General features: G+C 42.1%; 1 protein-coding gene across 1 annotated transcript in view; it reads left to right on the top strand.

Annotated features, from left to right (window-relative positions):
* The window catches only part of pdzd2 (PDZ domain containing 2), a 97,530-nt gene extending 86,187 nt beyond the window's left edge, over positions 1 to 11,343 (top strand). Inside the window, exons 23-28 of the mRNA XM_061730287.1 lie at positions 3,058 to 3,175; positions 3,599 to 3,700; positions 5,196 to 5,442; positions 5,490 to 5,509; positions 8,268 to 8,442; positions 10,864 to 11,343. Of these exons, the coding sequence (XP_061586271.1) occupies positions 3,058 to 3,175; positions 3,599 to 3,700; positions 5,196 to 5,442; positions 5,490 to 5,509; positions 8,268 to 8,442; positions 10,864 to 11,072 (871 nt within the window). The 3' untranslated portion in view covers positions 11,073 to 11,343. The remainder of the gene's footprint in view (positions 1 to 3,057; positions 3,176 to 3,598; positions 3,701 to 5,195; positions 5,443 to 5,489; positions 5,510 to 8,267; positions 8,443 to 10,863) is intronic.
* The last annotated feature ends 3,544 nt before the right edge of the window (positions 11,344 to 14,887 follow it).

The following is a 14,887-nucleotide window of genomic DNA, read 5'->3' as shown; positions in this document are numbered from 1 at the left end:
CTGGAAGCCATCGCAACACCATCTAATCCCTTCCTAAGATGCTCTGGACCAAGAATGATAACCTCTGTTTTATCTGAATTTAGAAGCAAGAAATTTCTGGACATCCAGTCCTTGATGTCCCTAAGACATGCCTGAAGTTTAACTAACGGTTCTGTTTCATCCGGCTTCATAGACAAGTAGAGCTGCGTATCATCAGCATAACAATGAAAGTGTATGCCGTGATTCTGGATTATACTTCCCAATGGCTGCATGTATAAACTGAACAAGATTGGCCCTAGCACTGAACCCTGCGGAACACCATAACAGACCCTTGACTGTTCTGAAGAAACCTCATGTACATGAACAAACTGGAACCTGTCAGATAGATATGATTTAAACCAACATAGAGCTGCCCCTTTAATCCCAACAACGTGCTCTAACCTGTGCAGCAAAATGCCATGATCTATAGTGTCAAAAGCAGCACTGAGGTCCAGTAGAACCAGTATGGAAACTAATCCCTTATCTGAGGCCATAAGGAGGTCATTCGTGACTCGAACCAGTGCTGTCTCTGTGCTATGATGCATTCTGAACCCTGACTGAAAGATTTCAAACAGATCATTTCTATACAAATAGTCACATAACTGGCTTGAAACTGCCTTTTCCAGAATTTTAGATACAAATGGAAGGTTGGAAATTGGTCTATAATTAGCTAAGGTGTCTGGGTCAAGAGAAGGTTTTTTAAGTAAAGGTTTAATTACTGCGACTTTGAAAACCTGTGGTACATATCCTAAACTTAGGGATAGGTTAATTTGGTCCAGTATTGTCGTACCAATAAGAGAAAAAACATTTTTGAATAGTCGAGTAGGGATGGGGTCTAACATACATGTGGTTGACTTACCTCTATTGACGAGTGAAGTCAGCTCAGGGAGGTCTATAGGATCAAAACAGTCTAGAGTCAAGTCAGAGCCTAGGGAAGTCGCTAAAGCTGAAGAAACACCTACAACCGGCTGGTTGATTTCTTCTCTAATTCTCGTGATTTTACTGTTGAAGAAGCTCATAAAGTCTTCACTACTGAGAGCTGCAGGAATGCACGGCTCAACAGAGTTGTGACTCTTTGTCAGCCTGGCTACAGTGCTGAACAGAAAACGTGGGTTACTTTTATTATCCTCTATCAACGTTGAATAATAAGCTGTTCTGGCTTTGCGAATGGCTTTTTTATATACTATTAGAATATCTTTCCATTCACGATAAGAGTCTACAGACCTACAAGAGTACCACTTCCTTTCCATCTTACGCACGTTTTGTTTCAACATGCGGATATCTGAATTTGGTAGTAATTTGGTAGAATTTGGAAATAGGTGAGGGTAGGTGCGTAGATTGACCGGTAAATCGAGAGTTTCGCCTTTCGACTCAGCTCCCTCTTCACCACGACGGTCCGGTACATCGACCGCATAACTGCGGACGCTGCACCGATCCATCTGTCAATCTCACGCTCCATCGTTCCCTCACTCGTGAACAAGATCCCGAGATACTTGAACTCCTCCACCTGAGGCAGGACTTCTCCACCCACCCGGAGAAGGCACGCCACCCTTTCCCGATGGAGAACCATGGCCTCGGTTTTGGAGGTGCTGATTCTCATCCCTGCCGCGTCGCACTCGGCCTCAAACCGCCCCAGCACATGCTGAAGGTCCCGGTCCGATGAAGCCAACATCATCTGCAAAAAGCAGAGATGAAATCCTGAGGTTCCCAAACCGAATCCCCTCCGGCCCCTGGCTACGCCTAGAAATCCTGTCCATAAAAATTATGAACAGGACCGGTGACAAAGGGCAGCCCTGCCGGAGTCCAACATGCACTGGGAACAAGTCTGACTTACTGCCGGCAATGCGAACCAGACTCCTGCTTCGATCATACAGAGACCGGACAGCCCTTAGTAGAGGGCCCCGGACTCCATACTCACTCAGCACCCCCCACAGAATGGCACGAGGGACACGGTCAAATGCCTTCTCCAGATCCACAAAACACATGTAGACTGGTTGGGCAAATTCCCATGAACCCTCGAGCACCCTGCGGAGGGTATAGAGCTGGTCCAGCCCGCCTTCCCATAGGCCAACCACCCGCAGGAAGGGCCATGAGAGGCTGGTGCCATGTGGACTGGGTAGCAGTCGTGGCGGGGCCTCGACGACCCAATCCCTGGACCAAAACCCTTGCATTAGGGACATGGAATGTCACCTCGCTGGGGGGGAAGGAGTCTATGAAATGTTTAAGAAAAAAAAAAGAAAAAAGGAAATGTTTTGTAACTGTGTAATAATGACTTCTGGTAATTGTTCGATAATTGGTAACTGAGTATTACAATTAGGGGACAGTATGTTGCAGCCATTAAGTTGAAGTTATTACTTTTGTATATTTGTAAACTAGTTTTAGGTTTAGTCTTAGTTATATAGTGTTTATTCTGCTTATGATTTTGCTAAGAATGTTTATATTATTATTTTTTTGTTTTTTATGTCTCCGGAGGGCATGTTGTGTGTGTCAGGAGGATATATGGGTCAGGTGATTGCGCGGCGCGGCGTGGAAAACCTAAATGTGTGGTTGTCTACAGTTTTTTGACCACGTTATTTCAGTTTTTGTTGCTATGAAAGACTTTTTCGATTGCTTTTGGATGTCGTAATAATTTAGAAAATACTTTGGAACAAGTTGGAACGTAAAAATAAAAGTTATGATTTTTTTAAAAGCTTGGCGACCTAAAGTTTTATTAAAGTGAGTGAAGCGGCCCACTGCCAGAAAAGGCCAGAAAAGGCCAGAAAAGGCAGATACACCACGTTTCTCTGAAAAGCAGCGCGAGCGTCACTAAAAGAAACGTCGACTTCCAATCATGTTTAAGGATTTGATGTTTCAGAGCATCTTCGGTAGTGATGATGAGAGCAGGCTGACAGACTGGGTCCTTCATGCAAGCTGCCATGGAGACGAGACGAGACTGAAGTTTAAACATGAGCAACTCTGTGTAAACTAGAACTCTAGAGGACTTCCTTTTTCTGTGAGAACATGGAGTAAATCCTTGAATGTGATGGACTTCGTCTGCAGGTTAAAGGACTTGGCTTCGTCCGTTGGGTCTCAGGGTAAACTGCAGGCGCTGCTGTCCTCCCTGACGGTGCAGTCGTGCGTGACGAGCCTCCTGGATGAAACCAGGACCCTCTCAGAGGTAATCACAGACATTTCTGACACACTTTAGTAAACCAGGTCTGTTCAGAAATCAAATTTCAATTAATGTAATAATAAAAAAAAATTACAAATTATGCAATAAAAAACAAACCCTTTCCAATAAACGTAATTTAAAAACAAACAAACAAAGAAACAAAACCAAAACTACAACAAAGTCATAAAATAACACAAAATAGCTGTCGTCAAACACAGATAGTCGTATTCGTTTTTGATTCAAAGAAAAAAATATGACAATGATGCAAAAAAGAGAGAGAAAAAATGAAAACCCACCTAACAAATTTTCTTGACATTTCTTCATCAAACTGGCTTTTATTATTCTTTTAAATGTAATAATCCCACCTCATCACTCTCTAAAATGCCGACTTTTCTTTGGCGCCACTTACTCTTGGTTTGAACTGTGCAGGGTGAAGACGACGCCCTGCTCGTTGTCCTGAGCACGGGCGAGAGCTCGGGGCTCAGCTTCAGCGTTGCTGGTGGAGTCGACCTGGAGCAGAAGAAAGTGGATGTGAGTACAGGAATTCCGTGTTCCGACCCCTAACCCTAACCCTATTCCTAACCCTAACCCTAACCCTAACCCAAGGACGAGAGCTCGGGGCTCGGCTTCAGCGTTGCTGGTGGAGTCGACCTGGAGCAGAAGAAAGTGGTGGTAAGTACAGGAAGTCCGTATGGTGGTGTGGCGTCTCCTCGGTGCTCTGTGGCCGTGGCCCTACTAGCATCGGTCTGGAGAAACGCAGGCCCAGGTTTCTTCTGCATATTTAAGATGCGTTTCAGGAAAAAATATCTCTTTAAAAATGCAGGAGCTATCTATCCTAATGCTGATCCACTATGCCCCCAATGTAAAGGCCAACCAGCAGACCTAATGCACATGTTCTGGCTGTGTCCGAACCTCTCCACCTTTTGATAAGTATTTTTAAAGCTTTTAGTGAGATGTTTGGAACCCAGTTGGACCTTGATCCGATCTGTGCTCTCTTTGGTCTAACACGGGGCTCAGCAACCCGCGGCTCTAGAGCCGCATGCAGCTCTTTAGCGCCGCCCTAGTGGCTCCAGGACCTTTTTTTTCCCTTTTTTTCTCTTTTTTCTTCTTTTTTTCTCTTTTTCGTTTTTCCTTTTTTTCCTTTTTTTCTTTATTTTTTTATTTTTGTTTTTCTTTTTTTCTATTTTTTTTTGTTTTTTTTTCTTTTTACCTTTTATCTTTTTTTTTCCTTTTTTCTTCTTTTTTAATCTCGACATTTCAACTTTTTTCTCAAAATTTTGACTTTTTTTCTCGACATTTCGACTTTTTTCTCGAGATTGTACTTCAACATTAATCTCGACATTCTTTTTTCTCAAAATCTTGACTTTTTTCTCTACATTTCAACTTTTTTCTCAACATTTCAACTTTTTTCTCAACATTTTGACTTTTTTCTCGAGATTGTACTTCATCATTAATCTCGACATTTCAACTTTGTTGTCTTCATTCTAAGGCTGATACAAGACTTTTCATTTTTTGCGGCTCCATACATATTTGTTTTTTGTGTTTTTGGTCCAATACGGCTCTTTCAACATTTTGGATTGCAGACCCCTGGTCTAACACCGGAGAAACCTCAAGCTGCCTCACCGGATAAAGCCCATGTTATTACAGCCTTTACCACACTGGTCGCGAGACGTTTGATCCTGTTCAGATGGAAACAAAAAGCCCTATCCTTTTCTCAATGCATCAATGATGGGTGGGTGGGAATGGTGTGTCAATGTTGTCAATGTTGTGCCAATGTTTCAGCTGAACAATGCACTTTTACATTTTGGGGATGAATGTGCAAATTGTAGTCATGCATATGTTATGTACTTTTCATCTCTGTGGGATAAATGTAAAAAACCAAATAAAACATATTTACGAGAAAGAATGCAGGAGCGTAACCAGACAACGAGTTGTCCACAGCTCGCTTGGACAAGGCTGCTTGTTTTCCATTTGTTCTCGTCTGTGTTGAACCAGGACATTTAGTAAGATTGACTTTGGTGTTCAGGTGCACCGGGTCTTCACCAGAGGAGCAGCGGGCATGGAAGGCACCATCCAAAGAGGAGACAGCATTCTGTTCATAAATGGGAGCAGGCTGGAGGGTAAAACCCATGGAGAAGTGGTGTCCTGCCTCCATGAAGCCAGGACGTCCAAGCAAGCCGTCCTGGTCATTTGTAGAAACAAGGACAGTCAGCTCTCCGCTCTTCAGGCAAGAATGTTTCCTATGAGGACAACATCTCCGGAGACGGAAGCAGGTGATGTTTAGGTTTACATGGCTCCAACGTTATTGTCGACCGTGCAGACCCCGTCGTACCTGCCTGTGTGGGTCTAGTGCAGGGATCAGCAACCCGCGGCTCTTTAGCATTGCCCTAGTGGCTCCCTGGAGCTTTTTCAAAAATGTTTGACCCCCTTTTTTTCTTCTTCTTTTTTTATTTTTTTCCTTTTTTTTCTCTTTTTCTCTTTTTTCTCTTTTTCTCTTTTTTTCTCTCCTTTTTTTCTCTTTTTTTCTTTCTTTTCCTTTCCTTTTTAATCTCGACATTTCAACTTTTTTCTCGACATTTCGACTTTTTTCTGGAGATTGTACTTCAACATTAATCTCGACATTTCGACTTTTTTCTCGAAATTTTGAATTTTTTCTCGACATTTTGACTTTTTTCTTCACATTTCGACTTTTTTCTCGAGATTGTACTTCTACATTAATCTCGACATTTCAACTTTTTTCTTGAAATTTAGATTTTTTTCTCAACATTTCGACTTTTTTCATTGTGCATGCATGCATTGTGCATAATGAAAAAAAATAAATCTTCCCCCAGTTATAACTAACATGCAGCATGTGTTGCCTTCATTCTGAGGCTTATACAAGACTTTTCATTTCTTGCGGCTCCAGACATATTCTTTTTTTGTCTTTTTGGTCCAATATGGCTCTTTCAACATTTTGGGTTGCTGACCCCTGACCTAGTGTGTTGGACGTGGTGAAATCTAGAGGCACAAACTCTGAGTTTAGACCAGTTTACTGCCCCTACCTGCCCTGAATGCAAAACACCTGTGACCTGTAAGTCAACTGCTTCTGCAGTAACCCGCTACTTCTGGAATTTCTAATGGAGCTTTTCCACCAGTACCTACTCTACTCAACTCAGCTCGGCCTGGTTTCTTTTCCACTACAATTCAGCACCTGGAGCAGAAGTAGGAGGTTGGAGAAGCTGCTGTGACGTATTTGATTGTGTGATCTAAAGGAAGAAGACAACAACACTAAAGATGTAGAACCTGGAGGAGATGATAGATGTGCTGCTGGATCTGTGGCTTGTGTTTGATATCAAGGTAAAAAATGAGAGTGAGAGAAGCTTCCAGCAGCGACCCTTTTTCATTTTATTTAGTTCATCTCTGTGCTGCTGAAAAGTCAGCTGGAGCCGTGAGCAGCTATGAAGAGACAGAGCTCCTGGTAGATCTGGTCGTTCCTTATCTCCGTCTAGATCCCTTTTTAATTCTCTCCTCAGCACCAGGTTTATGAACATCTGACCCTCAGAGTTGGATCATGAAACAGACTTTTGCTGCCGTTGCTGGTTGAATAAAATGAACAAGAATCTGTCAGAGTCTCTTTCTCTGATTTCCACCTCCTGACTCAGACGTCTGACTCCAACCCCCCGACCAATCGGTGGCCTGTAGTGTGATGATGTCAGATACAGCCGACTCAGCAGCTTAGAACCTCAGCAGAATAGATACAGAAAAGTATCTACTCGGCACGTTAGACCCCTAGTGGAAAAGAACCAAACAGAGTGGTGGCAAGTCGGGCTGAGTAGGGACTAGTGGAAAAGCTCCATAAGATGATTAAAAGAACACCAGTCTTACTGTCACTGTTTCAGACATCATTCTAAATATTAAATTACAGCTCTGGCACTCGATGAGCCTCAAATAAAACACCCCACACAACTATGTCACAAAGGTGCAAGCCTTTTTCCGTGGGTGGCGTCACAGGGACGCTTCATATGTGAAAGTCCGTCCTTCTCGTTGGTAAACGCTGCTGTTATGCAGCTCCACATGGGATTTGACACCACGGTGAACGTCTACATGTGCAGGACAGATGTCCTTCTACTAATCAGCCACAGAAAAGGTCACAGCGGACACTTCAGCTGTTTCCACTTGTGCACTCACACGCGTTAACGTGGATGATGTGTGGCACTAAAGTTACTCTCGTCAACGAAAATCATGACTAAATATCGTCGTCAACAAATTTTTATCACCTGAGGAAAACGAGACGAAATGTTCTAGCAAAGATCCTTAATGTCCATGTTTTCAGTAGTTTCTCTGGTTTAATGTCCATGTTTTCAGTAGTTTCTCTGGTTTAGTTCTGGGTGACGTTAGTCCTCAATCCCAGTCGCTGCAGCAGGAATCAGATCCAGAAGATGCAGCTGCAGAGTTAGAGGCTGATGCCGTTAACGCAGAGCTCTAGTTAACGTCAGTTAAAAACAAAGTTACATAGAGAAACGTGGGGATCTGCTCTGGGGCTGGAGAAGAAGAAGAAGAGACATCTTTGGATACACAATATGTTGTAAACTCAAATTAGAGTCATTACCAGAAAAATAACTCATTTGACAATTTTCACCTGTTTCAAGTAGATTTTCACTTGAAATAAGTAGAAAAATCTGCCAGTGGGACAAGATTTATCTTCTTATTACAAGCAAAAAAAATCTTGTTCCACTGGCAGTTTTTTCCAGTGATGAGTCTTGTTTTAAGTGTAATGACATTTTTCTTTGACTCAAAATGAGACATTTTAACTAGAAATATGACAAATATTCTTGTTAAGATTTTGAGTTTTTGCAGTGTAGCTAGCGCTGAAGATAACCAGCAACATCCACCTCAAATCCACTGGCACCAGTTAGGACAAAAGTAGCAAAAATGTGAAGCACAACAAAGTTTAGCAGCCAAACAAGTTGAATTTCAGGTTTAATTGTACAACCATATCTCACTCAACATGAAAAGCAATCGTAAAACATCCGCTGGATTCAGTGCTTCAGCTCTGCGTTAAAGGCTCATCACTTGTTTCTAGCTGCTAACAGCTAAACTGATCGTGTGGCTGCGGTAGAGAGCAGCAACACCTCCTTGTATTTCACTGAGTTTTCCACGGCTGTTTACAGGAAGAGACGGTGCTTTGACTGTGGAGCTTTATAAGACGTCAGGCGGCCTGGGCTTCAGTCTGGAGGGAGGAAACGCTTCAAGTCATCCAGGTGCACCGCTCACTGTCAAACGCATCTTTACAGGTGAGTCTGGATGTTCGGATGTTCTGCTTCTGTAGCCCTGTGACCAATCATGCTCCAAAGTAAGATTTTTGCGTGAAGCCCCTCCAAAAAGTGAGAGGCAGCCCTGTGAGTTGGCCTCTGGGAATAGAGAACACAGAGCTACGCACGGGGAACTGCGTTCTGATTGATAATACCTAGTTCTAATTGTTGGGCCATATCCGCTATTTATTGAATTAGCACAATGTATGTAAGACGCTGGGTTTGTGTGTGCGTACAGGGTGTAACGATACACTAATCTCACAATACGGTACGATACACGATATTGAGGTCACGATAACGACACTATATTATAGCAGTATTTTTTTAACAACCTTGAATGAGGAACATATGACTGGAAAAAAATTACAAAATCCAAAACAATAATGAGCGTTTGCCCTATTGTTCCAGTTTGTAATGATTTATAACTGTTTAAGTTTTAAAGAGAAAGCCAGGCCAACCATTTTCCACAAACTGAACTAAAAGTAAATGTCAGGTTTGCATTATGCATCTTCAGTTTCATACAAGTACAAATATTTAGACACAAACTGAATAGTTTCTCTCATGTATGATTTGACCAGAAATGTAACAACTAAAATTAAATAAATAAATAAAATTAAATAAATACATACAATTTTACATCATAAAAAGATTGATTCATGCTCACCTTATAAGTGTAAGAGGAGATTTATTTTTGTTAAGAAGGTTATTTTGGTAATTCAGGGTTGATTATTTTATAAATATATTCTTTCTATTCTGATGTAAATCAGGGACTATAATGACACTAGTCAGTTTATCTGTAGTGATTAGTCTGTTTTAGATTGGGCGGAGTGATACGCCACAGTACGGCACTAGGTGCTGTGTTGATGTTCTAAAATCCTACACTGTTGAGGGACATTAAAGTACACTGGAACTCAGCAGAAGTTGTCCCCGTGTTTATCCTACTCACGACCCCAAAAAGGTTTAATTTAATAAGGTAAGGCTTAACTCTACACCAGACTTACATAAGTAAAAGTTCAGAGCTCAAAACCCCCAAGAGTCCCGTGATCGGGACCAAAACGGTACTAGTTTCTTCTGAGCGGAGGAAGATTTTGGTCCGCGAGTTGAGGCGCGGTCGGCACAAATACTTGTCACTAGTCAACACAATAGATTAATATTAATAACCCAATATCAGATACAGTTTGTCACCTCCACGACACGTATCGTGACGTTTCTGTATCGCGAAATTTCGTGGCACGATATATTGTTACACCCCTAGTACACACCCACACCAGCTCTGTCATCAGGTTATGTAGCCAGTTATGTGATGTGTCATTGACAATCTTGTTGATCTTATTGATTACCGTGAGACTCCCAGAGGCCAGCTGAGCATCAACATGGAAGTCCTTCTCACAGCCTGTGGCTAAATACCATCCCGACGCCTCCATCCCTGCTTTTGATAGTTCACCCCGGCCGCCCACACTTCCAGAGACGACGGTCATTACTTCACTGAGTTCCCGTTTACACGTAGCAAAAAACGGGTGGTGTTTTCATGCGTTTTGGACGTTCGTTTACAAGAAAACAAAGCTCACCAAAGTCACCAAAAACGATAATTTCTGAAAACTCCGGTCAAAGTGGAGATTTGCAAAAACTCTGTCTTCATGTTTGCTTGTAAACGGAGAGAAACGGACATTTAGGCTTCAGAACGTCACATGAGACAGAAACGTCATCACACTGCAAAAACTCAAAATCTTAACAAGAATATTTGTCTTATTTCTAGTTAAACTGTTTCATTTTTAGTCAAAAAAATCTCATTACACTTAAAACAAGACTCATCACTGGAAAAAAGTGAAAATTTACTTGAAACAGGTGAAAATTGTCAAATAACAAGTTGCTTATTTGATAATGACTCTTGTTTTAAGTGTAATGAGATTTTTTTGACTAAAAATGAGACATTTTAACTAGAAATAAGACAAATATTCCTGGTAAGAATTTGAGTTTTTGCAGTGCAGCATCATGTGTGCCACCTGTGTTTACAATTTGTTTGGCCACCGTCAATATTTTCTTGTATTTTACCTGTTTTATATTCTAACATCACACTTAAAAGTAACTCCACTTCTCTGTCACTCCAAACGAAACACTCTCGTTCATCTTGGAAGTAACTGGAAGTTACTTGTGTCATTTGTTGATGTTTTTTTCCAGGATTCTGATTGGCTAGCATGACTTTATCTTCTCGTTACACTGCCCCCTGTAGGTTTGGCTGCTCATAGCACCTTAACAGCTTATTTATGCGGGTTCGCTTTTCAAAACGTATAGGGGGAAATATCTGTTTTTGTAAATACCCGGCTATGTGTAAACGTGGCCGGAAATGTGAAGCCGCTTACTTACAGATATATAGTGATGACGACTGCTGCGTTCCTCCAACAGGAGGCGCTGCAGAGCTGTCTGGCCTTGTTGAAGTCGGGGACGAGGTCTTATCTTTCAACGGCCGCTCTCTTCAGGGCCTCACACCCCACGCTGCCTGGAAAATACTACAAGCTGCTGCTGAAGGCCCCAACCTTCTCCTCGTACGTAAGCCAAGTCAGCCCGCTGCTGTAGATGAAGAAAAGACAAATTCTGGAGAAGCTCCACAATAAAAGAGCCCTGCAAACCAGGACAGCAGCCCAGGATGACAAACATTTACCCATTTTTTAAATTTAATTTAATTTTTGTATGAGCGTCAGTGATGTGATGTTGTGCTTTGTCTTGTTACATCCATTTATACTAAATATCTCAAATGGGATGGACAGCTGACCAGTGTGGATACTAAGCTGAATCATGATTTATTTTACATTGGTACTTGGTTTGTGTACATTTATTTTGTGAGAATAAATAATACATCATGGTTGTCAGGTTTTCCTTTATACAATAAAGCAATTTTTTGAAAATACCACATTTTTCTCATCCATTCCTCATGTTTGGCGGCAGGCGGGAAACACAATTAAAACCTGCTAAGAGAACGGGACAGATTTCTGAGGACGAAGTGATGACCTCCATAGCTTTCAAGCTTTGTTACAAAGAATCCACAAAATGAAGGAAAAGAGGAAAAAGCGTTTTTCATCCCTTCGTGTTCAGAGTCCCAGCAGGACGGGTCACCAGAGGGGACTAGACACAAATAACCGTGCACACTCACTCCAACCGTCACTTCAAGAACCACCAATGAACCCAATGACCGTTTAAAGGGAAGATAATCAGTCTGTTCACCAGTATACAGTAAGATCTTTTGCCACAAAGCGTGGTTACAACAAAGAAATAATTACCACGCACAAACTCCCTTTTCTGTTTGTGCTACGTTTATAATCGTTCACAGAAACGGCTTCATGAGAACATCGTCTTTACTTAACGATGGTAAAAACCCAGGACGTTCTGTCGGTGTAGATGTGTTGATGGAGTGTGTCCTTTTACGGAAGAGTATTAGGGCCATGCAGGAGAAAAAATATTTGAGAGGGGAAGATTTTTTTTATTGTGCACTTCGAGAAAGAAGTCGGAACGTCGAGGAAAAAGTCAAAATCCACCCATGTTTCTTTGAACATCACAATCAACGTGGAATTGCAGAAGCACAACACTCCTCCCCGTCTCCTCCCTCAAGTAGATATATTTGAATATGATAATGAGAATAAATATCCATTAAATGCGTACGCACATTTTTGAACATCTTAATTTTTTTTTGCATACTTTTGCAAGAATTCCACGCACGGATTCACGTTGAAATCCACCCCCTCTTTGTACATGAGGTGCCATATGTTTAGAAATGCAGCATATTTGACTCCATGTTCCAGAGGTGGCCGTGGTGTGAGTTTCCTCTTCTCCATGCTGTCTCTAGCGTACTGTAGGTGCAGCTCCTTACACAACTGGGTCCCAACATTCTTGAAGGGACGTATCCAGTCCAACTTTGCTGCACTTGGATTCTTAAAGCAGTGTAGGAAGCGGCAGTGAGAGGGCGCCATTGCTGTAGCTATTGCCACTGCAGGGACGCCTCAGCAAGCTGAATGTGCACCAGTGTTTCCAGCGTGCACGGCTAGGAGAACATCAGCTGGGAGAACATCCCCAACTGAAAACACCAAAGCTTCGGTTCAAGTTATTTGCAACAATCTAAGGGGAGCTAATCATTTTCACTGCCTCCGTTTTAACTCGTTTGTATGAACAACCCATGAATTTATTTTACATCAAAGTTAACCAAATATGGGCTTAAACATTTCACAGAGGTTTTACTGTGTAAAGTTTTATGCAATAAACAATCTTTGGTTATTTTTTGGGGGAAATGTTGCACAGTAAACAGATTTTTATCGCCAGTCTGTGTGCAGCAAATGTATACAGAACATTTTGTTTGCATAGGCCTCTTTTTTTCAGTTTCATGCAGTACAAAATGTATGTGCACAAATAAATATATATGAATGAATATTAGACATGTAGAAAAATGTGTAGCAGGATTTATGTACAGCTGGAGCAGAAGGGTTTAACAGTCTGGTGGATTGGGGGACAAAGCTGTTGTAGAACCTGGTGGTCCCACTCCGCTGCAGAACCTCTTTCCAGAGGGGGTTAAAAGTATATTATTCAACCTAACTGTACATCTCAGAGCCTACATTTTTTTCTGTTATAATGCACAGAATCAGATGTGCAGCTCTCTTGTGATTCACATTACAGTCCTTTAATAATGAAGTCAAGAGGGGGAATTTGTGTGACATTCAGAAAACAGTAATCTGCCATTTCTGGTTCATATAAATATTGTCTTAGTTGTTATTGGTAAAAACACTGTGGGTGTAGCAGTGGGTGTTTTGCCATTGTTGGAGAAGCAGGTTAAGAACGATACAAAAATGGTCTGGAAATGTCTTTATTTCCATCACACAAGCAGAGACTGTACACGTGTGATCTCTGAACTCTAAAGCATCGCCTCACCCACGGAAGCCCTGCAGAATCAGAATCAGTTAAAGCAGTTTTAAACTTACTCCAAGAGAAACATTAAAATGATTTCAGATTCTGTATCCAAGTGCAAGAGATGACCAGCAGATGTCAGCAAATGTAAAAGAGTCAGGAGTGGCATCACTGCATCACAGCTGATGCATTACAGCATCACAGCATCCCTGCTGATGCATTCATTCAATTCAATTCAATTTTATTTGTATAGCGTCTAATACAACAGATGTTGTCTCTAGACGCTTTCCAGAGACCCAGAACATGAACATAAACCCCCGAGCAATTATTACATAAACAATGGCAGGTAAAAACTCCCTTAGTGGGAGAAAAGCCTTAAGCCAAACAGTGGCAAGAAAAACTCCCCTTTAGGAGGGAAGAAACCTGGACCAGGACCTGGATCATAAGCAGGCATCCACGCAGGCAGGTGGAAGCAACAGCAGCATTACAGCATCACTGCATCACTGCATCCGTTCTGACGCATCAAAGCATCACTGCTGATGCATTACAGCATCACTGATCGCTGCTCTCTGAAAGGACAACACCGGAACCTGCAGCGTGGGAGTGAGAGGGGCAGGGTAACGGCCCGGGCAGGCGGGGGAGAGGTTTGTCCGTCAAGACTCCTCTCCCTGGCCCTGCCCCTTCTCAACCTTTCCCCGACCCTGCACCCCAACCTGGGACTTGATGATTGGGCCGGAGCTTCGGGAGCTGCGTGCTGGCCTGCGGTCCCCACCCCTGGTCATCCCGCTGCTGCTTCCACCTGCCTGCTGTGCTGTTGACGTCCCCGACCCCCCAGTCTGGCTCTCGGCAGGAGGGTCCCCCCTTATGATCCAGGTCCTGGTCCAGGTTTCTTCCCTCCTAAAGGGGAGTTTTTCTTGCCACTGTTTGGCTTAAGGCTTTTCTCCCACTAGGGGAGTTTTTACCTGCCATTGTTTATGTAATATTTGCTCGGGGGTTTATGTTCTGGGTCTCTGGAAAGCGTCTAGAGACAACTTTTGTATATAAATAAAATTGAATTGAATTGAATTGATGCATCACAGCATCACTGCATCACTTTTAAAAAATACTCCAGCACAAAAGAAATAACCATTTACAGAGTTATTAGAATCAAAGTAATATTTTTTACACTTTCTGAGGAGCTAAGAAGGGTCATTTTTAAACAAATGGTTTCTGATGGCATACTGTACAGTATACAGTATGCCATGCAGGATGTATGATCATTGGAGCATCTCTCATCTTCAGACATCTAACACTCACCCTTCTGCACCTGTTCTTGTTTTAATATCCATAAATGAAATGGCTTTGGCACTCAGTGGGCAGACTCAAAGTTTCTGCCAGTCCTAGAGCATCAATGTCACAACAAAAAGAACCTGACGTGATAAATGCTCTGCACTGTTGCAGCTCGGTTTTAAGTTTCGGTTATGATATGTTTACAATCTTATTTCATAAATATATTTAATATGTTTATAAATATAAATTTGTGCGATTTAGGCACTACAAC

Source organism: Cololabis saira, chromosome 9 (genome assembly GCF_033807715.1).
Source record: "Cololabis saira isolate AMF1-May2022 chromosome 9, fColSai1.1, whole genome shotgun sequence".
Classification (NCBI taxonomy): Eukaryota; Metazoa; Chordata; class Actinopteri; order Beloniformes; family Belonidae; genus Cololabis; species Cololabis saira.
This window is presented reverse-complemented; position numbering and strand designations above follow the sequence as displayed.